Source organism: Phasianus colchicus, chromosome 9, assembly GCF_987193195.1.
Source record: "Phasianus colchicus chromosome 9, bPhaCol1.hap1.1, whole genome shotgun sequence".
NCBI classification, from domain to species: Eukaryota; Metazoa; Chordata; class Aves; order Galliformes; family Phasianidae; genus Phasianus; species Phasianus colchicus.
This window is the reverse complement of record NC_143444.1, coordinates 11,900,321-11,925,005: the sequence shown is the minus strand read 5'-3', so window position 1 is coordinate 11,925,005 and position 24,685 is coordinate 11,900,321. Positions and strand designations below refer to the sequence as shown.

Genomic DNA, 24,685 nt, shown 5'->3' with positions numbered 1-24,685 from the left:
GGAGCGCCACCTCTTTGCTTAAGTAACTATTTGATGGAAGGGTGTAGGAGCTGCCATAGCAATCTAATGTCATCTATCAACTGACTTTTAAGAGGTATCAGAGACCTGCATTCTACAAAACAGCTATAAAAAAAGACCAGCAATGCTAAATAACAGGGCAACAAGCTATTAGTATGATTAACACAGTCTTTTCTTAGATTTATTCCAAGATAAAAGCGTTTTTGGTCATTTCTGTTGGCAGTACAGAACAAAAAATGCCATTTTGCATGAGTTAAAGAAATAATTAGACCCTTTTGACTGATGGACATTGCTTGCTTTAAGCAAACGACATAAGATATACATAATAGGAATAAACAGAGTATTGTTTTAATCAAAAGTAAAAAAAAAAAGTCTTTGATTTTACATCCTTAAGTAGCATTAAGACAAACTGGTAGCTAATGAATGAAAATAATAAAACATGTGCCTCGTGTATGAATCCCTACTGAAACTTTGGATCAGTCATACTGCCTGTGAGAAGACAATTGCAGATGAATATTATGCCTAGAACTTGTCCCTGCTTTACTCCTGGTCTGGCCTATTTTCCTGTGTTCTTATCCTCGGAATCTAGATAACATAGTTCACTGAACACCTGAACAGTCTCCCAAGGAGTGCACATTTGTGCATGCATAACAAAGCAGCTCAAAGCCCGCTAACTTGCTCACATCGACAGAACAGACATAAAAAGGAAAGAAAAAAACAATTTACAACCTAGCGCTTCCTTTGCTCCATCTGTTTGTCACTGTGTGATGGGCCTGAATAGCAGGAGCTGGCAGGGCAAGGCTTTCAAGCTTTAAAACCTACCTCTAGACAGGTGCTTTCAACAGGTAAGTGAAATGAAGAGAGAATGGGGCTCTTTTCATATTGATAAATCAAGCCTAATTGTGAGGAATCCTGAAAGTGTGTGAACTTCTGATAAGAGATTTATCAAGCATGTACTACACCAGCTGGCTGCTACACCAGCTCTTTAAATGAGCTGATTTTCCTTGCAACAGTACCTAGACAATAAGGTCACATCTACTGAAGAAGCGCTTTGCTGTCAGTGGAGATGCTGTTGTAGGAATTTGGGTGTGAAGCCAGGCGTGCAGACTAGAAGGACAGCCAGGCCTCCAAGTTCCTACATGCTCAGATGCTGGAGGAACTGAGGATCTTTTAAAAGTCTTCAGTTCTGTGCATCTGAGAGTTACTCTTCACAAGAAAGAAGATATATTTCATAAGGTAGTTGGGGAGACAACAGAAATAACTGTCAATAATTAAACACAAGCCTGTGAGAAGTGCCCGTTCCAGATGCTCTTTTCTTAATACAGCATGGATTTGTAATTAAGTTTTAACAAGGTTTCCTCGGATCTAAAAGAACTTTGCATAAAAGCTTTTGTTGAAATGCAGAGAAAAGAGCTCCTGATCTAGAAAAGAGAAAACAGACGATGAATTTAGATTCTTTTGCTAGAATGTGACTGAGTTTGCAATTTCTTGGATTAAGCTGGGACAGACTTTGAAAGACTCCAAAGATCTGAGTGTATGAAACTTCAATCATTTAGTTTTTCATCACTAGCAATATTAAAATCCCCAGATAAGATTATTCTTTGTCTCATACTCATATAAATAAGGACTAATTCTACTTAGGAAATGCCAAAGTTTGATTTAGAGGGAATTATTCCTGACCGTTCAAAGTGGTAACAGAATATATCTCACAGTGAAAATAGAAGCCAAGCCATTATCTGCCCTGCCCAGAGAACAGTAACATACACTGCAATCTCTATCTGTGTGCCTCATCTGAAAGAAATCTGATGATTTTTCCTGAAGCTATTCTGGGATAATTGTATCTTTGTCCATTATAAATTCACATACATTTTTATAAGCAAAGCAAGGGTCCCATTGGCACCATTACAAATAATCTTATATGAGTTTTCCAAAGGTAAGTCTTGCTTAACTTCAACAGGGAGTTAACTAAACACTCTACAGAAATTTTATTTGTCCTCATAAGCAATAATAGATCCCTGTAAATGTAAAGCAAGTCATACACAATCAAATATGCTGGCATAGGAGTAGTCATGCTCCCACTCCTATAAAAAGTAAATAAATGGTGCCAATAAAGACATGTCAACATGTAAGAATAAACCTTTTGTTTTAGAGCATACATAACTAAAAAATATTTTATAAGCTTTAAAAAATTCATTAAGACTCAGGCCCTGGTTGTTGAAAAGCATTCTCAGTGACTGGATCTCTGGAAGTCTCTTTGGGGTGAATTCTGCATTTTCACATACAGAGACAGAGCAAGCTCAATTTACTTGAAACTGGCCCTACACTTACTAGGTTGTCACTGAAATAAATCTGTCTTTGTACGTCCTTTCCGTGCACCCTGTCCACTGTATCCACAGGCTATGTCCTGTGCTCTTTTCCCCATTTGGGGCTCACTCCAGGGCTCACTGCAGGGAACCTCTGCAAGTCTCCTGAACTACTGCATGCTGACTGGTTTGCACAGAGAATGTAAAGTTGATGTATTTGCAATCATCAGCCAAACAAACGAGTATTCTTTTTCCTAAAAATATTGAAATGTTTCACTGCAATAGAAAGCTGACATAAGAAATTCATATGGCAGCTGTTACAGTGGAAGTGTCTTAGGAATTAACATATGGGAACATCTCTGTAGCCCACCTCTCTCTCACACTGCAGTCAGCCACAACTGTTTCAAAGAGGAGGCACGCAGTAAACAGGATAAGGCTGAAAAAATGACCAACAGTATTTGGATCCACATACAAATTTTCCCAGGGAGTCCAGATTTCAGCACAACCTGTTTGTAACACTAAGAAAAGTGCAGCCATACACAGAGGACATCTCCTAACTGAAATGCTTGTGCACAAAGATTTTCTACACTTAACAGCTGGGCAAACTTTGCAAGGTAATTAAAGGCATGTGGAGCCCTCCTTTGCAGCACAGTGAACTTTCATGTAGTACATCCCAGTCCTTACAAGTCACTGAAATGTCCCAAACTGAACTGGTGCTTACAGCCGGGCTTGCTTTAGGAGATAAATATGTCACAAAAGCAGCCCTGCCCTTTCCTGGGGAGTTTTTCAAACTGGCAAAGCTGAGGTAATGTATGTGTGAGACAGACAAAGACAAGCATTGTCACTTGTTAGTGATGGCATGGGACAGAAGGGTGCTTCTGCACCTCAACTGTAACTAAAATAAATGGAAGTTTAAGCTGTCATTCTTACAGTTAGACTCTGTAACTAATAGATGGTTCTTCCAAGGTGCCCGTTTATACCAAGTCTCAATAGACAGTACCAGGATTTAATTCTGGAACTGATTCATAAATAATACAAAAGAACTGCATCAGTCAAGTCTGTAGCTTTTCTTTAATATCAGAAGTGCATAAACCATGTAAGACCTAGATGGATTTGGCAAACCATCTGAAGGATGTTTATTAACAGAAAAAGGTGAGTGCTACCTATGTTTGACAGGTCCCTACCCTGTGAGTTAAGTAACAGTTTTGGAAAATAAAACAAAACTCATGAGTACTTCCTTCAGTCTTTGGCCATCTGCATCACTTTGGAATATTCACGTAAAATAGACATACTTGATTTTTTAACAGAAACATTTAATTCTCATTCACAGTTTGCTGTGAACAAAAACTTCAACACTTAAGAAATAAATGAAAGTGAGGAGCACATAAGATTCTTGCTACATCTGTTAGGGAACAGAAAAATATCTCAGAATCCCAGAAGCCTGGGGAGGGGAGTGGGGATACTGGAGGAAGGGGCTGTATCTCATAGGCTGTGGGGCAGAAGTGCTTATTCTAACAAAGCTCAGGGCACCTTGTAACATCATAGGAAGCGAAGTACAGACTATATTTTCCTAGTAAAAGATTTCAGAGAACTCCACTGAATATTTTCCTTCTGAAAGACTTTTTCATTTCCATTTTGAATAGTCAAGGAGAATGACCTAAGCTGAAATGTCTCTGTACCACTGAGTGTAACATGTCACTTAACCTGCAGTGCATTAACAGTATCTGGTATCCAGCTGACATGAGGCAACTCATATTTCTAAGATGACAGAACCCTGTGTTGTGAGATTCTGTATTACAAGACTTCAGGCTGTATAATAATGACAATACTCTCTTACCTAGATTCCGAAACTTCCTTCATGGTTTTAGAGGAAGTATTTCTGTCTCTGGTACTAATCCATGGTATGTTCACTCTTTGGAGCTGTGAAATTTCTTGTTACTCTATTTAGCAAAGACAGATCTTAGATATTTTAGTAAACAGGAATACGCAGTTGTTGCATTGATAAGAGATATGAGGATGTATTCATTTCGGTTTTGCAGGGTAGCTATATGTAATGGTCTCTGACACATGGAGCTCTGAAAGCAGTGACTGTTGGGCTCCACAGCATTCTTTTTTTCCTAGGTATTCTTTGCACTGCTAACATGTGATAATGTATTGTTGTATGTTAATCCATCTTGTCAGCTCATCTGAAATAATCTAGCCCAACTGCTTTTGACCTTTATCGATTCACAAACCTCTAAATATTTTCCAGTGAGATTACAAAATCTCTGCACTCTGAATTTAAGCTAATTCGTAATAGCCTTGCTTTCCTTTGTTGCTTTTGAGGGATTTCTTGGAAATGGTCCCTTGCAGTGGTTGCAGGCCAGGGGTTGAAAACCGTTCATAATTTATGGCCAAACTCACATCTAGAGTAACTTGGCATAATTCCACTGATTTCAAAGGAAAAATCCCGCGATAGTATCTGTTAGAATAATGCCTAGTTTATTGAACATTAGCTGGGGAACTTCCCCTGGTTTTAGTCCTTCTCTGTAGCTTTCACTGTGAATAAGACTGAGCTCCATTTCAACGTAATTATATCTCCTTTGGGAAATATTCCTTCCTTACTACCCGGATCAGAACACATTGAAAAGCCCAAGAGGAATCTTAACAAATTTCACGTGGGAAAACTTATCAATAAATTCTTCAAGTTTTATCTTATGCTTGTACTCAGGTATATCCTAGATGTTAATTTTTTCAGATGAATTCAGTCAGCTAGCACTCTTTATCTCAGCGGTGGTGCAGTGTAAAGTATGTACAACTCCTATATGGGCCAGACGGTTTATAGTATGAATTTTAGTTGGATTTTGAAATCAAGTCATTCTGCAGTTAGGGTCTATCATTCAGGTCTATCATTGTCTCTGAACAAGTTACACTGATTTACACCAGATGATTGTGTGCCCAATTAAATTAAGATGCTTGAGGTTCCCCATAAATGCCAAAGATGTAATATTGCTGCTGCTTCTGAAAGTGAAGAGCTCAAATAGGAAGGTGGATATTAAGAAAAGTAATAATTAGATCTGAAATGTTAATAATTGGATATCTTTTCTGAAAATAGTTACAAGTATTTACATTTTAAAAGAAAATCTCCAAAAATTAGAGAAGAATGGAGAACTGTCTTTTATGCTGTTACTGCCCTGCTCACTTTGCAGCTCCATCAAACCACAACGAATAACTAAAAAAAACTATTATTATGCAAACCACTCTAGCACAAAAGGGTATTACATATCTGGTACAAAAGGGGATTTCTTTAAAAAGCACAGCACATTCAGTGTTTAGGGTTTGCCGTTGAAATTCATGGCCTTGCTTGCCAGTATTATCATGCAGCTGGTTATTATGCTGCTGCTTTACTCTGAGGGGAAAAAGATCACAATAAAGATATTAAAACGCGTTCATCTTAAACTGTTGTATTGTCTCATGTTGCAACATCCATTTTTAAAGATTTTGGTCACCTCTTCTCTAGCACAAAGGTCAAAATAAACACTAGCCATACAGACTTCGACTGCACACAGAAATGGTTGAAAGGCACATCTTTTGATTTAAAATTACCAGCGGGAAACAGTGGTAGGCATCATTTCAGTGCTGAAAACTGAGACATTTGATATGATTGACAAAATGCTTTTTCTCTTGTTTAGCAGCCATGAAACAGAAGTCCATCTTTCTGTAGAAGAAGCTTCTGACAATCTGCTATATTGGTGCTATAAGTAAAATAAGTGTTTAGCATTTTAATTATTTTTTTAATCTTTCCAGAAATTCGCTCCTATTTGAATAAAAGCAAAATCAGTTCACACAAAATATTCTTGGTAAGTAAAAGATTAAATGTAGTCTCTTAGAATGCATCCTCTTTATGATATGAGTATTCAAACATGAATTTGGATGAGTACATAACATGCCTTTACAGGGTTGGGTGCTTCCTGCTTCTTCTGCATGCAGCCTTTATCTGTGATTAGTTTAAAACACCTTACTGAGCATCAGTGCCTTTTCAGGTATTCTTTTTAAAGAATCAGTATTGAGCCACACAGTACAAGTCAAACCATTTCAAAGGAACAGGCCAAACTTTTGTCATTTGCTTACATCATCTGTCTCTCTCTCTCTGTTAGATACACGACTCTCTGGGCATCTTCAGCCACATTTGCAAGTCCTTATTTCTGTTTTTGTGTTCTGTCTGTCCCGGAGTTGTCTGAGTGTTGCCATTAGAGGGCTGAGTGATAGGCACTCTGTGCTGAAGAACAAAGGAATGGCATAAAATGAACATTTTTGCTGGGGGGGAGGAGGGAAGCTGTGGAATTGTTCCTTGGCATGGATTAGTAGAGAAGGCAGGCTCAGACACTGAACACACTGTACCATCCAAACATTAAATGCAGACTAGCTCTGAGTGTACACTGAAGTTAGCAATAGGAAAGACAGCTTCAGCAAGCTGCATAGCAATGCATGTACAATTTGAACAAATGTTCATTTCCTTTACATCAAACTGAAAGAACAAGAGATGGTACAAAATATTGTCCAAATCTTGCTTGCTAAATATAGTTGTTATCTCTCCTGGTTGTTCATTTGATTACAAAAGAATGAATTCCTACTTTATTATTCCAAATTGTTAATAACTGTCAGGCATCAGCTATGTTAGGAAAAGTAGTGGTGAAAAAAAACACTGATCTCGAAATACTCAGAGGTCTGGAGCACCTCTCTTATGAAGAAAGCTCTGAATAAAAACTGAAGTGACTGGGCTTGTTCAGCTTGGGGAAAAGAAGGCTCTGGGGAGACCTCATTGCAGCCTTCCAGTACTTGAGGGGAGCTTATAAACAGGATGTAGCGAGAGTTTCTACATGATCTGATAGTGATAGGAAGAGGAGAAATGGTTTTAAACTAAAAAAGGAGAGGAGAGATTTAGACTGGATCTTAGGAGAACATTTTTTTTTACTCAGAGGCTGGTGAGGCACTGGTACAGCCACCAAAGGCTGTGGCTGTCCCATACCGGAGGTGCCCAAGGCCAGGTTGGGAGGGGACCCTGGCAGTCTGAGTTGGGGGTGGCAACCAGTCCATGGTAGGGGGGTTGGAACTGGATGATCTTTAAGGTCCCTTCCAACTCGAGCCAATCTATGATTCTACGATCAGGGTTGAGACAAATATTAGCATTTTTGTATAACTTTGTTTCTTATTTTTATCCATATCAACAATTAAAATTTAGTACATGTGATACAGCATTCTGCTTTTCTTTCTTCTAACCTTTTCCTTCTGTGCAAATTATTAAAAAATAATGTTTCAAGCTTGTGTGTTGAATGTAGATAAAAAATAGATATGCACCTTTTCTGGTCATCAGTGTATATGGTACTTATGCCCTTTATGCCACTGCAGCCTGATTAATAAAACTTCCTGCTTTCAGAAACTTAAGGTAGCAATGCTATGTGATCAGTAGTACAGTTATGTAGGTAAAGTAATATTTCCAGCAACAGGACAGCATGGCATAGCTCTTTTAAAAGAGGCAGGTCTTATTATCTTCATTTTGGAGATGGAAAGAATTATTCACAGAAGCTTGAAGTTGTTCAAGGTATAGAGCAGATACTTGCTCTTCCAGATCTCTTCTACCTGCATATGCAAAGTTTGCACAGTTCCAATAACCATGATGACTGACCAATGCATATAGTGTGAGCTTGTGAACTTGTGACATTGGCAGTGCTGTGCAGAGCCTCCTACTGGAGTAGCTGGATAGTGCTATTGAGCATTCCTTTATTAATAAATGGAAGCATGAGTAATGCATCATTCAAGTATGACACTTTTTTTCTACTCAGCAGCTTTTTTTTTTTTTTTTTTTTTTAAATAAATTCTCAATGTTTCTGGCATAACCAGGAAAACAATACAAAATGAAGAAAACACACTAGGCAAGACATACTAATTACTGTCTGTGATTAATTAGTAATTATAAGCCCACTCACACAGTCTCAAACGTTAGTGAGTAATTTATTTGCATGAATTCAATAAAAGAAGGCAAATTTCAAAATACTTTCATTGATATTATTTTAATTGGCAGATGAGCTGGTTGGTTGCCATTGCTTCCGAAACTTAAGAGTTCTTAAACTAAGAATGGACATAGCAGTATCCTGTTCGTTAGGCTGATCAGGAATCAGAAGCCTAACAACCAATCTGTAGCAAAATAATTAGTCCTCACTGTCTACATTTTGCTGAGGATCTCAATGAGACTCTGATTTACCAGACTGCAGCAGGGAAGCATTTAGTGATGATTTCGAGCATTCTTCAGTTCTAATGCCAGGAAGCATTGAATGGCAGGTTTGACCACTAGCAAAACCCTGAAGTGAGGGCTTCTAAAAGAATTAGTCACAAAGTCTCGATGTCATAAGAGCCCTGGATATCCCCGGTAGAATTTAAGTGTGCTCCTTGTGCTACGCTTGAAGACTTGCACTTCTGTCTTCTGTCTCATGTAGCCTTATTGTGAAGCCACATGCTATTACTCTTCCTTTTAAGCTGGATTAGAGTGATTTTTTTTTTTTTTTATGTGTGTGTGTGTCTTAAAACAGTCTTAAAAAAATTTCCCAAATATTTAAAAATATTTGCCTAGCCTGTGTTGTTAAATTTTCTTGCTTATTTTCTGTTTGTCATTGCAAAGTCTGCTGAAACATGACGGTTCTTGTAAAATAGAATTTTTAATTACTCTTCCACGGAATAAAACTGTTGTAAGCTTAAAACCAGGACATGAGTGAATTACTTAGTTCTTCCTTCAGTTAACCCGTCATATGGCTTCAGAGCAAGGTTTTAAAATAGCACTATCTAAAAAAATAATGTTATGAATCACTACTTCTTACAAGACCTTTTGAAGTTCTCCCATTTCCTGTTTGTAAATCCTTAGTCTTTGCATTAAAATGTTCTCAGATAGGAAAACAATAACAATTGATTTACATGGACAAAAGCAGCTTTTCTCAGTTTTCAGTCCAGCTTCCTCTGAGATCTCATTGACCTCCAAAGTTCAACTTCTTCCAAGAAAGTTTTCTTTGGGATTAATGGCCTTCAGAGTCAAATCATTGTTGAGTGCTATAGCCATTACCAGTGTTATAACTAAGGCTGTATCAGCATTTCCACATAAACTCTTATTTTCAGAGATTTATAGCTTGCCTACAAAAATATAGTTTTCTGCTGAAACTTGGAAGAAAAAGAAAAGCTCAGTCTGGGAGCAATTTTACTTCTTATTTTGGGAAATTTGCACAGCTCTGTAGGTATTTTTAGACTGAAATTCTGAACGAGATCATGTCTTGCTACATCCACTTGGTGCCTTGGAGAATTCCCAGCCTGACTTTCTAAGATCTACTTCTGACAAATTATGGAAGGGCAATGAGAAAGGTTTAAGAATGTTTTTTTTTCCGATGCTAAAGATTCCCAAACTGGATCTAGTCATTATTCTCTAGAAGACATTTCAAACACTTGAAAATTCTAAGATGTGTTTGAAGATTGCAGCCAAATGTGAGCTCAACAAACTGCTCTGCAATAAATGGAGAGTTCTGAATGTTTCTGTTGCATCCTCATACAGCATAATTGAGCATCATGCTGATACTTCTGCAGTTATAACCTCTGATAGACTGAGAAATGAGAACCCTGATGGTTACACAGAAGAGGCCTAAGAAAAGCTAAGGTGAAATGAGGAGTTTGGGGAAACTGTGGCCTCCTGTCTCTGCAGACCCATGACAGGGCCCTCATACACTGAAGAGGACTGCGTGGGAAAGTGGAGGAGGCAGGCACCTTTCTCAAGCATCATGAAAGTAAATCTGATAAAAATTAGAGCTTCGTATAGCAAGATAAGAAGTACTTACTCTGCTCTCACGCACCATTTCAGAAGAGATTTGGAGGCACCATCTGCAGGGAAGTATGACACAGATGCCGTGGAGTTCCCAGTTTCCTTTGCCGGTAATTCCCGCAAAAGGTCGATACGGTCCCAAGTCATTGCCACTGGGGATGAAAATGTGATACAACACACAAACATTTTCAAGGCTACAGATTTAATTGCTTCAAAGAAAAATGTACTCAGCTAAGATGATGACCCAGTGCAATACAGTGGTTACCATGACTCATTCATTCCACAATAGAAATCTGAGCAAACCAGAGACAATACCCTGTGTTCCCAAATCCCCCCAAAACTGGTCACCAAAACTAAAAATGCCTATCCAATCTTTCCTCACAAATATGGGATATTTTTAATGTCTGTGCCCAGCCACAGGATCACTATTTCACTTAGCTGATACAAACCATATATTTTCTTGTCAATCACATGCCACACAAAGTAAAAGGCCAAGTCCCCCCTGGAGCATCTTCTCATTTCAGAAATGTCAGTGACTACCTCAATTGCTCCTATAATCCAGACAGATCACCCTTAAATTCATTCTATTCTGTTTTCTAGCAGAAATATTTACCCCCCCTGAAACAGCAAGGCAGTGTCTTTGAAAACAAGGCACTAGTAACCATACAGAAACAACAGTGCTGCATCTCAGTAGGAAATACTAGCCTTCTTATCTTTGGAAATGATCTACTCAAATTTGATCCAGAAATCTTTCTTTTTTTTGGGGGGGGGAGCTGCTCATTATGACTAGATAAATACAGTCCAAACTCTGAAACTTCTTTTGAAGGCATGATGGAAGGGAAGCGTCACAGATGGGATTAGAAGGAAGATAATGAGGTAGCTTCGCAGATGTCTAAAGGAGCTCTACCCACATGTAAGGCATGGCATAGGATAAAGTTTGAAATGGAATGACTGAAAGTCTAAGAAATAGATGGAGGAGGCTGGCATCATGGGCTAATCAGTGAAAGAAGTGGTTTCTTGATCCTGAATGAGAGATGATAGGTAGGATGAGGGGAAGCTATGAATGGCTTTGAAAGTGAAGACAAGCTGCTTATATCAGATAGAAAAAGAGTTTTATATTTGACAGTCAAAGTGATGGGCTAGGAAAATGATCTCTGCAATACTATGCAGCGTAGATTCATCCCTGAAAAATTGCATTTGTCAAAACCAGAGGAATGGATATTTCAGCAGTCTACTGAGCTTTATGATATTTTACATATATATTAGTTCTTGCATAATAATCATCATATAGTAAATTTTATAGCTTACAATTAGTGTAATTGTTTTTAATGATTTTTGGAAACTTGAAGCAAATGACATCGTGAAGTGGACATTTTGTTGGATATTTCTCATAAAATTTTTTTGCAACATTCTTGTAAAAATTCCAGTTTTCTAAAAGAAGAAAATGATATACTTAACATCCTTTTTATATGCATCTCTTTTCCTTTTTTTGGCTAAAGCCTTTCATTTAAACACAATACCTGAGGGCATTCAATGCTCATATCCATAGCACATTACGCAATGACTTAGCTGGTGGTCTTGGTTTATTCCTCTCTGGGCTCTGCTGGCAGGAAAAAGGTTGTCCATTACAACTTGGAGATCACTCTGGAAAATCTGTATGCTGGATAACACATAAATCAGGTTACTAGCATGCCACCTCCTAGACATGCAGATATAACAGCAGTTCTACACTTTTGCTTGGGATGGTGTTAGCTTATAGTGGTTCTGGCTGTAATACACAAGAAATTCATTTTATTCCCTATTGTATCATAGCTTTCATTTCCCCCATGCAGAGACTGACTCCTGCATACACATTCTTCCAGGGCTTTTCCTATTAATAGACAACCTGGCTTCACACACTGAAATGAAGGAACAAGGTTTTGAGTGCCTGCCTAATTTAAGCAGACCATATGTCATATGCTATAGTATCCAGTCAGAGGAGAATAAAATAAAGCAAGATTGAGAGGTAAAATAGCTTCCTACTGTTAGCTAGCCTCTCAGACTCAAAATTCAAATCAGGATTATTATTTGTATTGTAGTAGTGCTCAGAAATTCTACTCCTGAGACAGCATGCCCATTAAGAACACATTAGAAATATGGGTAATTTCATGTGATGCATAGAACAAGAAACTAGTTCTGAGCATACTTAAATAAAGGTCCTTGAAATTTTGAGTCTGAGAGGCTAGCTAATGGTAGGAAGCTATTTTTTTTTTTTCTGGAATGGTCTTCAAGCTTTTAAAGTGTGACCAGCTTCACAGTTTTCTGCTTTGGCTTTCCAACTTGTAAAAACTGGAGTACAGTTGTTTACTATTTATTCAGTATCCCGTGACTGTAGAACGAAAGCCTACAAAGGCTATTGCAAACCTTCCTTGGCACTAGTGGATGAATGTTGCTTTTTTAAGCACATTATGTTAATTATTATTGCTTAACCAGTCCATCTCTGCTGCACAGTTGAAAGAAATGTGCTCTTTCAGACGCCTTGGCTGGTTATATAATCAGCATTCTTCACAAATATTTGACTCATTAGGACTAGCAATCACATTTTCCTGGCAAGTTGTCTAGAGCTGTCTGCAAGCAGTCAGAGAAGTAGAAAATGTAATAATCTGATTTTCCATTTACTTCCTCCCCCTTATCTCACACACTTCTACTGCAGCTTTTACCCCTTTGATTTGTCTTTAGAATCTCTTGATAAGCAGCATTGCCAGAGCACTTCTTTCATGTCACAGGACGGGTAAGAGCATGGTCAGCTGACAGGCATGCATGCTTCCACATTCTCAGGTTTTTAGGAAGTGCTATCCTCTACTTTCAGTAAAAGTCCAACTTCCATTACATTTACAATCCAAACTGGCATTGTCAGAGGCATGAAAAACTGGTATGAAAAACAGAAAAGGAAGAAATTGCAAAGCAAACGTAGCTTAAGACTTCATTGTTTTCTTATCTTCTACTTGTAACCAATGAGAAGAATAAAAGATACGCTGTCTAAAATGGAAGGGAAAAGATTAACAGAGAAAAAATTACTGGAAATGAGGAGTAATTTTGTGTCATATTTTAACCAGCGCTCATCAGTTTGCTTTATGAATCTGCAATACTGCATAGAGCCAGCAGTTTAGATACTCAAAAATCAGAAATGAATACAGTTTAACAAATAAAAGCCACATTTGGGAAAAAAAATAGTTTACTGGTCATTTATTCACTTTTGCAAATACTATACTTATTCTTCACCTTTCTCTTCTACTTAATCCAGTTAGTAGCTTACACTCAAAGGTGATGACTTAAGTTAAAAAAACAGTTATGAAAATAGGGGACAAGGCTGATTTTAATCAACAGTAAAAGTTATGCAATACAAAGCTCTATGATGTGGCATACTCTGCTAGAAAAAACAATCCATGCCCCTGTCCTATGAAGCCTTCTGTGATGTATGCCTGTGGGATGTGTCCATGAGGACCAAATTCATATCTTTGTAGTATCTAAGAGGAAAGAAAAAGTCTGAAACATCATCTGATTGTATATTAGAAAGGTCAGTCATCCTGCCACATTTCATGGTAATGCCTCACCCTATTGTAATTATCTGTGAATTTCTGACAATTGGCAACCAACAAAAAGGTAGACTTTATATTTCAAGGAGAGTTCTGAGCCAGAAGTCTGACTCTGTGCAGCTGTAATAGACAGCTGCATCTCTGTAGAGTTCATCTGCACCTGTGCAATGTAATCTGTGTATTTGAGCCACAATGTTCTCCAGTTCTGCAAAATGAAACTAGGTATTTTGGTATTTCAGATTTAAAGTGCTGAGAAAAAGACTTTATAACAAATGTTTTCTCTTAGAGTAGTGGAGGTGTAATTTAAGAAACCATTTTGGCACAGTCATAGACAACATCTTAGAAGCTTCCTTAGGAGCCTAGCACTGGAGTTGTACTGCTCCATTTGCTTCAGCTTGCTCAATGCAAAAGAGAAACTGAAGTCAGGTTTTCTCTGACTGCATGTTCGCTTTGAAGAAAGAATTGTGATTGTTGGCAAGGGAAGGAAGGAGCTAGGACAAAACAAGGGAAGGAAGAAGTTTTTTTTTTTCTTTCCACCAGCCAGCTCCTTAACTTTGCTGCCAAGATTATAACTCTAATTTACAAGACAAACATAAATCTACTTATAACATTATTTAACTTGAATTACGAAAATGACATGGCGTTTGGGTTGAAATCTTTGAGTATTCAGAGAAGGGAAAATGAGGAAAATACACACATGAGACAAGGGTCATTCTGATGCTAATGAAAAACGTTCCTAGTAAAAAAGAAAGTTTCTGTTCATGCTTAAGGTACTTTTAACTCATTGCATATATATTTTTTCTTTTTTAATGTCTCTTATTATAGAGATAAGATAGAAATGTAAAAGTACTTAGATGTAGCAATCTCTAAGCATTTAAGCAAACAATGAATCCTTGAGAAGGATCAATGAAGGAAGCCTCCCTGTCGTCTTCCTTGAATAATTTATATGTATTTTGGGATATCAGGGGCAAAATACATCAACATAGAAGAATTTTCCTGATAAATTTGTTAATTTCAGTAATTATTTAATGTAACATGTTAAGATTCATGATGATAATATAAAAGTTGATGTCATGAGCTACGTTGTGAGAATCTTCTCTGCAGAATTTGCATATATCAAAAGTATTTGGTAGAGCATATCTGAAAGATATGCAAAATCTGTGTTTTTAAGTGGGAACAACCCATTAAATCACATTTTGCAACGTAGCACACCATCACAAAACTTTTCCATTAACTATAACTGGCTTAAAAATGACCTATTTGTTGCCTTCCCAGAAGAAATGAAAGAAAAAAAGTATTTGCAAATACTAGAAAAGATAGAATTACTTTGTTGTTGTTATCACATTGTAACTACAAGCCTGACCACAAAGAAAAGCAAGAATTTAGATTTTTGCATAAACAGCCACTGGAGATTTCAAGAATCACTCTTAAACTGGAAGATGGAAAAAATCCATTTCTGCAAAATATATCTTTTATAAAGCAAGACTCCAGCAAGACAAACTTTATGATAGTTACACAATGTGGGAATATAGTTAAAGAAATCTGTAGCAAATCTATCTAAAAGATCAAAAGTAATGAGGCCCTTTGACTCTGTTTCCACTGACATAATATCTTACATTTATTGGAGGACTAATGCCTTCCATACATTACACTAAAATTTGACCTTCCTTTCTTTTTACTACATTCTTATGTCACTTCTAAAACAAATCTTTCTCTACCATTAAGGAACATAGATGGAATAATGGGCCCATGCCTAGAAACATAATGTAAAAAAAATTGTGAAAATAAAAGGAAATGAGGCAGTTTTTCAAAGGAATTAAAAATCAAGTAGCCAGACTTTGTCTTTAAAAATGCTGGAATTTTGTTAGATTAAATCCCACAGTATTATACATTCATCCAGATTTTTGAGCAATCTGTAGATTCAATACTTCAGCTAAAAGATTATTTATCATTATAAACGTAGTTCAAAACAATGTAAGAGTATCATAATAAAAGCTAGGGTGTCTCATAACCAAAATGCAAGTAGGAAAAAAAAAATCACACATTATTCAATCATAGTCATTCAAACTAAAAATATTAATTGGAGCCCTAACTTCAATTGCCAAATACCCTCAGCTATGACTTCTTTGAATGGAGACTGCACTTGTGCTGCTCTTCTCAGAAAATCCCCCTTAATCAGGACTAAAGAAACAGCTGCAAACATCCAACAGCTACAAATATCCAACAGGCTTCAGTTTGGTGATATTTCCTGATGTTTCATCTTGTATCTTCAGTTTCCCCAAGTTTCCTAGTGAGAATCAGTTTTGTTTTTAAATTTGGAAATGATTCTGATCAAGATGTGAGACACTGGCATCATACTTAGTTTGAGTTTCTCTCTTCATAATGGATGTTGAAAGACAACGGATGTTTAGTGTGAGAATAAGCACTAACATGACTGGGTTGTTTCTTTTCAGATCCAAGCAAACTCACAAAGCAGAAAGGCACTAATGACAGTATCCATTTGGTTTTTGGTCCATCTGGAAATAGGTCACCCAACTGTGGTTTTTGATCTGGGATTTAATCATGGAGTATTTCCTTTTTTTTCTGGGAAAGAAACAGCCTTCCCCTACCTCAATAAATAAAGAATCTAACTGAATAATTTAGTTTCTCAAAATATTAAAGGGATCCAAATTCATAATGAAAATACTCAATGTTTTCACTGACTCTTTTTGGTAAGTATCTCATGTAAAGCCAGGATCTGGCATGCCTTAGAAACTATACAGCCAAAAAAAAGTAGGAAAGGCAATGATCTCTGAGAAACTTGCTGCCGCTGCTCAGCTGATGGGACTTGGAATTGCAAGGGGTGTCATAAAAGCTGGATAGATTCTGTTAGATGGCGAAAATAGGTCTCACTTTGACACTTTCCTCCAAAACTAGCTTCTTCTTTGCTATTATTTACTATCCATTACATGCAATGTTTTCAGACAACAGTCTTTCTAGCTTCTCTGTAAATACCAGAAAAAACTGGTCTACCATTAGAAATGGCATTCTCCCTCTTTCACAGATTTATTGATGCTCATGCAAAAAACTTGCATGTCTATGCTATTTCCTCAGTCATTGCTGTCAAATGGAAAACCTTTGCTCAGTGCAGTCTGAGAATGGAAAGCTTTTGGAGCTACTGTTCAAGTTTTTAATGGCCCTGTCAGAGTTCTATTCAAATGGACAAGTGAAGCCTTAGCCCCCACTGAGCCCAACAAGAACCAGAACTCAATGCTGGCTGCTTGTCTTGTTCATTCTATCCAAAGTCCAAATTTGCATTTCACTACATTTCACTATTTCTGAAAGTAATGCCTCCTACTTTATTATGTTGGCCCACAATGTCAGAGATGTATGTTGGTGGTATGGCAGTAGAGGATGAACCTTCCTGCCAACATTCCATTACATGCTGTTGCTGTGTGACAGATGGCAGCAGAGGGGCAGTCTGACAAAATGGTGTCTGACATGGAAACGCATATGAAGCAAAAGTGTGTCACTGAATTCCTGCAAGGGGAAAAAATGGCACCCACTGACATTCACTGACACTTGCTGAACATTTATGAAGACCAAATAGTGGATGTGAGCACAGTGAGGCAATGAATGGTGCATTTCAGCAGCGGTGACAGCACCATGGGTCACCTCTGCTGATGCAGATTGTTATAAGCGTGGCATGCAGGCTCCTGCTCATCGCTGGTGAAAATGCACAGTTAATGGTTATGCTTATGTTGAAAAATAGCGTTTGGTAGCTGAGAATTTGCACTCTCAAATAGTGTTATTGTGCTCAATAGTTGTTGTAGTTGTAGTTTCCATGGAAATAAATAGGAGGTATCACTTTCAGAGTGACCCACTTACCTAGTATGTGGAAGTATCTGAATGCAGAAATCATATCTTGTGAAAGCTGAATTAAAATCTTCACTTCTAGTTGTATGAAATGTCATAGGGATCCTTTCTCTGCCATACACAGATCTATTGGGAGACAGTTTAAACACTGGGGGAAAAGGGGAAAAATGCTCACAACATGGAAATCATTGACAAGTGCTTTTTATCCAATAATAAGAGGAAAACTTAAAATGTAAGCTTCCCAAGACTACCCAGAAATACTTTGAAGTGCTTGTCATTTAGTGAATACATGTTCAGGCTCTGTCTGGAGAACTGATTCTCATTTTTTAAAAAGGGAAGGAAAAGGAGCATAAAGATTGCAGTAGAATAGAAAACACGGCTTCCACAGCCCGCTCTTAATTTAGAAGGGGTGCAAGAGCAGCATTTTAAGGACATTTCCTGAAGAGAATAAATATTTACATACACCTCCAAAAATAGGAACTTAAAATATTTTGAAAAATAGTTATTAGTCTAATCTTTGCTTTTTTTTTTTGGAAGCTTAAGGGCAAATTCAGTGTTGTGACATGTTTGCTCTGAGCCCTCCTTATCTCTGACAATACACCATAGCATTAAAACAGCACTGCTGTGCTTTCTGTAGGGGGCAGTCTGATCAAAGCTTTTGTTTTCCAGTAGGAAAAACACTGGAAAAGACTCTTTTGCCAAACCAACGTGTAGAACATTAATGTTCGATGTCCAAAATGCTTTCAGTGCTGGTTAACTAGAATTATTTTAAAATTTGTCTAGTGGAGTATTCAGAATGAGTCATGCAGAAATGAATATTTATGTTCCTTCTGACCTCAAACATTCATGGCCTTGCACAAGGTCACGTAAGGAGACTGTGGAAAGCTTCCACATAACTAACTTGATAATTTGTCTCCTTAGTTCAGCAAGCTGTGTGTGTGATATACACCACATGGTTTTTGGTGCACTCAGAATCACATTAAGTTCTCTTAAAATTCATTTTATAACTATTTAATTGTGAAAGATGATAACTGAAATTATACAAGGAATGCTGGAGCAGGGAGATGAATTGCAAGGGATAGCATTTTGCTGCTGCTGGGGTTATTTTTAAATCTGGCACTGATTCTGTAACCATTACACATGCTGTTTCTCCCCAAAAGATATCTCAAACGCAGCATAAATTTCCAAGCCCAAAGACTAAGAGGTTTCAGAAAAACAAAATGCAAAAGCAGCTGCTTTGCTTCTTGAAATCTTTCTTGGATCTCCTAAAATTATTTTTCTAGTGCTACTGTGCTTCTGTGTTTTCCAGACAGTTTTCAAAATATTTCTCATGCAGATATAAATGCACATATTAAAGAGTACAATTCAGATCAGGAGGACTGATGAGTCACTTATATACACAGCAACATAATGAACTGAATGACAGGAAATAAAGAAAAGGCAGATTTAGGATTCCTTAAGTTTGAGTAAGAGGAACACAGATCAAACTGAATATTATGTTTCATACAAGGAGTTATTTTGCCACTTTAAAATGTGGCAAGGGAGGCAGAACTTAGAGTGATGAAATTCCAGTGCCCAAGAACTCCAAACATCTCTGGAATTGTGTGCAGTGCTTAGCAGGAAAATGGAAACATTCAGGGCCCAGAACTTGCAAGCATACAATATTTTTCAAAGGGCAGCCTGAAACAAAGCTGGCCTGCTGCAGAATGAATCTTCAGAACTATATGACTTTGCCTAGAGTTGGAATAACAAACACTGCTGGAAAGAATATTTTTGGTACAACAGAACACTGTGGAAGATATAAAGAAAATTATATTGGTCAGAAAAAAACAGGTGGGGGTTAAAAAGGATGGACAACGTCAATTGTATTAGCATGGAGGAGAAACACAAATGTCTTTTTTCATTATGAATTTTCAGTTGCTTTGATTACTTGCGGCCAAAGCAATAAACTAGTTTGTTCCTTTTAACTTTTAAATCAGCTTTTAACAGCCAGTAGTACTGAGTTAAACAGGAGCTATTGCTAAAATGGTGCATTCAGCACAGAACATAGCCTACCGTTGGAATAAGCAATTAGGTCATAACTTTCTCCATTATTCAAAACAAAAAAGAGAAGATCTTTGGAGAATATCCTGTTGGAATAACCTCAAGATATAATTATACCTATTTTAGCTTGTTTGTTTACTTGTCTTTTTCTTTTTTTAAAAATATATATAAGGATTGGAGTGGGATGATTAGAAAAGGTGAGTTTGGGCAGTCTTCACTTAGCAGTCCCAAGGGATAACTCCATTCAGTGGCCAGCTGGGATTGAGGGCAATTTCCTGATCACCCTCTCAAGAGTGACAGGCACAGATCAGGGTGGGACTATATCACTGCTCTCACCTCCATGCTCGGGGTAGGAAGCCCTCCCTTTTTCTTCCTAGAACATAACCTGGGAACTTTTATTTCCTGAACTGCTCTTGCCTCCCCCCAAGAAAAGATGCAGGCTCAGTGGAAGCATCTCAAATGCTGAATTCGAGATGTGGCCCACCAGCTGGCCCTGACTAAGTTTGTTATATGGGAGAGAGTTTCATTTTCTTGATATAAGTCCCTCTGCAGATGTGAAAAGGACTGTGGGGGAGGGATGGGAAACGAAGGACCAAATCCTCTCTCAGCAGAAGACCACAGCTAAAGTTCCACTCAGATGCAGAAAGATGAGTTCCAAATGGCTTGTTTTAGGCAAAGCATTTTTATGGTTACAAATAATAACAAATTGCAAATATTTAAAATCACATAAGACACTTCATTTCTATTTAAAGCATTTCTGTTTTCTTATAGTTTAATAAGGCCTGTGGCTATCCACTACACAATTACACTGTAACTCTCATTTGTATTAGTTATACCTATATCCTACTAAAGGTCTATTAACCTATATCAGCAAAACAACTGCAAAATATTGTGTGATTAATTTACACAAGTGAGATGGTTCTCCAAGATCATAAAAACTATTAGCTGTAACGGCTACAGTAATTACACAAGTAAGACAAAATTGAGGCTTCATCTGGCATCAACTTGTCTAGGAAAAATGTCTGCTGCTTACCTCCCAGAATTCTTTTTTTCTCTATTGACTTCCTCCTGCCTTCAGCATCAACAAATCCCACGTCTCCACAAATCCAGAAGATGAAATGCTTGTGCTGCTGTAGGCTGCTCCTTTGGATGGCAGTTCTCTGGGACAGTCAGGTAGGCATTCCTGAGTTTCCCTTTTTAGAATTCCTTTAAGAAGAGTCCTGTAGACATGAGCACTTTTAGAAAAGCTTTTATATTTATGTATTTAGGAAAATATACTAATCTTCTAAAATTGGATCATTTTACTGAAATGCTTGCTAGGGATTTATCAGATCCATCTTCCAGGAAAATTGTCAGCTCTCAATAACAGCACTTAGTCACTCTTTCACAGCATGACTCCCATCCTTAATCATCACGAGTAACACTAGGAGTTGCCTGTTTGATCCTGCTAAGGTATTAAAGCACGTTACATTGGCTGAATGATATCTTCACAGTGGAGAAATACCACGAAATAGAAAACTAAGGTAAATGTTTTAATATCCTGAAATAAAGCTTCTAAATCAAAAAAGAACAACTTAAAATGCACATCAGCAGTACAGTAATTGCTTATCCATTCTTACCTATTTTCAACATGGAAGAAATAACGCACAGCAAAAAATGCTGAAAACCTACCTGAAAAATGAAAGAGTAACATTGTTTTTGTCAGATGCTAAGGAATATGACTTTGTCAATTAATGCTCTTATCTTCCACAGCCTAATTGGGAGCCTGCATGAATAGTTAATGGCGGAGGATAGGTAGCAGAGAAGGGCAAGTCAAGATCTGTCGTGCTGGGATCACTGGCTGTCAGACATGCAAGGCAGAGGCTCAACCACCACCCCTCCCTATGCATGCCGGCTGTGTCTGCCACGATGGGGGAGCATGTTGGTGCCCTAAGGCAAAATTCTACCCAGCTGATGGAAACATGGATGGGTAGCTTGTGCTTTGTCTAAGACATTTTCATGTCATTAGTGTTAATGAGGCAGTACCCAGCACACCATGCACTCAGCCCTGCCCTTTGTGCCTCCTTGGAACATGTTGTTTCAGGCTCCTGACCCCTCGTGTTCTCTGATGCTCTATCTCCCCATCCTTAACCCTGGACAGACCCAGCTCTTCAGCACGTCTCTCACACAAGCAGTTGGCCTAATAAGAGGCTAATTCAAAATGCTAACATTTTTGTTTCAGGAACAAACAAAACACACAGAAAACAAAAAACAAAGGGCAGATTCTGGCTGAGCACTACAGCTGACCAGAGATGTGGCATCTAATCAAAGCGTCTCTAGAGCGAGAAAGAAAGGTAAAACTGGTACAAGTACCTGCAAGCAGTTTGGGAAGATGCTGTCAAAGAACTATGTAGTTTGCAGTGTGAACACTGTCTCATGAATGTCTTTGTAGAGTTTTCAACAATGAGATAAAACTACTGCATCAAGCTGAGATAATGACAAAATAATCATCGCTCTTGCTGAGAAAAAACCTTGGGTCTTTGTAGACCAGTAAAGGATTGTTTGGTGCTTGGATGTTGGATAAAAACACTAGGCTCTTTCTGTTTTTGTTATTAAAGGCATATTTAATCTCTAACTTATATGAGGTTTGGTGTTTGTGGGCCTATAATTAAATTAGAAGGAAAAGAATAACAGGAGTGTTGTAAAATTATTTCAATGAACTTTTTATTGTTGTATTTTAAAATATGTATTGTAAGTTCTGTCCTTTACCCAGAATTAGACATTCACAATAATTACATTATTTAGGTATATTCTTGTTTTTAAGAAATATAGGGTACATGTTTAAAGGCACTTTAGGATTGATTAACTGAAGTTAATTTTATTAAATGGAGCTGTGATTTGCTGTGTGTATTGCTAAAGGATGTGATTGCAAAGATGATAGTTAAATAACTGGAAGTTGATTACACATGGAAGTCCATGGAGACTGCATTCTGTCATGAATCTGTGCAGTTTTTAAAGATCCCAATGAAGTATTTTGAATGCTGATAAAGAAAGCTGCAAAGATTTAAACAGATAAATCTTAATTAGTAAGTCAGATAAGATGAAAATTAGCCGAGGAGACCACGCCACATACCTCTCACTACCAGCCCTATTTTTAAGTTTAAAGGTTTAAAATTTTTCTGTTTTTTATCTAACAGCATCTTACGACAAAAGACAGATATTCTCTGAAAGGGAGACCAGAATATAACCGTTTTCTCCTCCTTCCTTTCCTCTCTGCAGGTGAGCGCTTTAAACAGTCAACCCTAGAGTCATGTTCCTTCTTGCTTACTCCCATCTGTCTCAGTTTCCTTCCTGTAAGTCCCACTCAGTACTTAAGAAAAATAAAATCATAAGCACCAACATAGAGGACAGAACCTCATAGCTTGAAAAGATGAAAGGTCAATACTTCCAGCTTTATCAGAGTCTAGAATTGTAAATGTTTCCTCCAGAGGGTTAAAGGGACTTTGTTTGTTTTGTCTTGCACAGGTTTTCCTACGGATGAAGATACTTTTACCTCTTAGTAGGTGTTCAAAACCAGGATGACAAGGAAAACAGCCCAACTGCTATTTTTTGTCCCAGCATTTGCATTGCACTTCCACTATTTGCACTGGGCATGTTTAAACATGTCCAGGTTTTATTATTTTTTTTTTTTTAAAGGGGTTTCCCAGTTCATCTGGAGCAACAGCATTCAGATGTTTCATCAGTTACTGCCTGGATGGGAAAATAGATAATTACCTAAACTCTGAGCAGGTCTTTTCATGGCAAGGTTAGATAGATCTCATCAGTGTAGTGGATCTGATCGATAAAAAGTATTTAATAGTTTTCTACCAGCTAGCTGCTAGGGGCATGACGATGATTCAGTTTGGAATATGTGAGCACAAGTTTCATAACAAAGTAACATCCAGCAATAAATTATCAGTTTTTTGGACAGGTGATGGAAATTTAAAGATTAATGCTTTATAGTTGTTCTAGTATGTTTAATAAAAATAGCTGAAATAATTTCAAATAATCTAATGCATTAATATTTGCTTCTGGAATGAAATATTACAACAGAATTAATATTAAATTGAATTTTATATATTAATCAAGGCAATCTTTGTTCTACCCATTATGACTAGAGAAAACTGTGGCTGGATGGTGTTTCATTTTAGAAGGTAACAGCACATACAAGGATCTGGTCATCGTCATGAAAGGGATTCTGAAAGTCCCAGCACACTGCAATCAGGTGTGAGCTTAATTGGTGGATGAACAGCTCACTTGCTCCACAGGTGAGCACAAGTCATCATCCATGAGCAAACTAAGAGCACGCTCACTGTCAACCACAAAAGAGTAACTCCAGTACCATTTGTTCATAGAACAAAATCAAGCACTGCCAAGTGGTGCCAAAGATTAGACCTGTGAGCTCAGTCTGCTGTTAGTAGCAATATGCTTGGATAGAAGATTGCACACAAGCAGGGCGATGGAAAGGAAACGTTACGCCTCCCATTTCCCAGACAGAGGATGGAGAGGCTGTCAAAGAAGCTAACTGCTGCTACTCGCAGTGTGCGGAGCTGCTTTTAGTAGCCAGACTAAATGCAGAATGGCACTGTGCCACAGAAGTCCCCTAAATGACTTTCTCAGGCAGGGACAGAAAACGAATCCAGTCAGACGGTCGCCAAAGCCACGGCCTTAACCACAGTTCCCTTTCCACTGCCTGCTTCTCCCTCAGCCTCCATGGAGGCAGCTCACAGAGGGTGAGGGGAAAATGGCCGAATGGCTGTCCTGTGGGATTCCTTCTGCTTTACTCACATTTGGGTCACTGGAGTGCTCAAAATTCAGCTTTTATCAAATTTATCACCTTCAATCGTTCTCTATTAGACCTAGTAGCATTCGTCTAAATTACTGAAAGTCATTTTATACTGATTCCTTTATATTGCACAGTGTGAAATAACAGATATTATATGTAACTTGCAATTGAAGATATTTGGGTCACATCCCCAGAAGCTAATTAAAAAATAACACATTCCGTGATTTCTTTTGACTATGAAGAGGGACTTGTT

General features: G+C 37.8%; 1 protein-coding gene and 1 long non-coding RNA gene across 19 annotated transcripts in view; one reads left to right on the top strand and one right to left on the bottom strand.

The window, feature by feature from the left end:
• The window catches only part of LOC116230564 (uncharacterized), a 57,168-nt gene extending 36,381 nt beyond the window's left edge, over positions 1–20,787 (bottom strand). For 14 of the 18 annotated variants that reach the window (XR_016469138.1, XR_016469141.1, XR_016469146.1 and 11 more), the window contains exons 1-4: positions 20,662–20,738; positions 17,598–17,733; positions 11,676–11,815; positions 10,172–10,307 (exon numbers count right to left, since the gene is read on the bottom strand). Coding sequence is in view for 2 of the 18 variants with exons in the window: in XM_090146180.1 (XP_090002306.1) it covers positions 10,172–10,189 (18 nt within the window). In the remaining 16 variants the exon portion in view is untranslated. Of the gene's footprint in view, positions 1–6,431; positions 6,580–10,171; positions 10,308–11,675; positions 11,816–17,597; positions 17,734–20,661 lie in introns of all 18 variants that reach the window. The other 4 variants (XR_016469144.1, XR_016469145.1, XR_016469135.1 and 1 more) reach the window with 3 other exon arrangements.
• LOC116230563 (uncharacterized) lies at positions 20,713–23,683 on the top strand. Its single transcript, XR_016469154.1, has 3 exons — positions 20,713–20,801; positions 22,805–22,886; positions 23,133–23,683. It is a non-coding gene; the product is annotated as an uncharacterized LOC116230563 (long non-coding RNA).
• Positions 23,684–24,685: the final 1,002 nt, after the last annotated feature.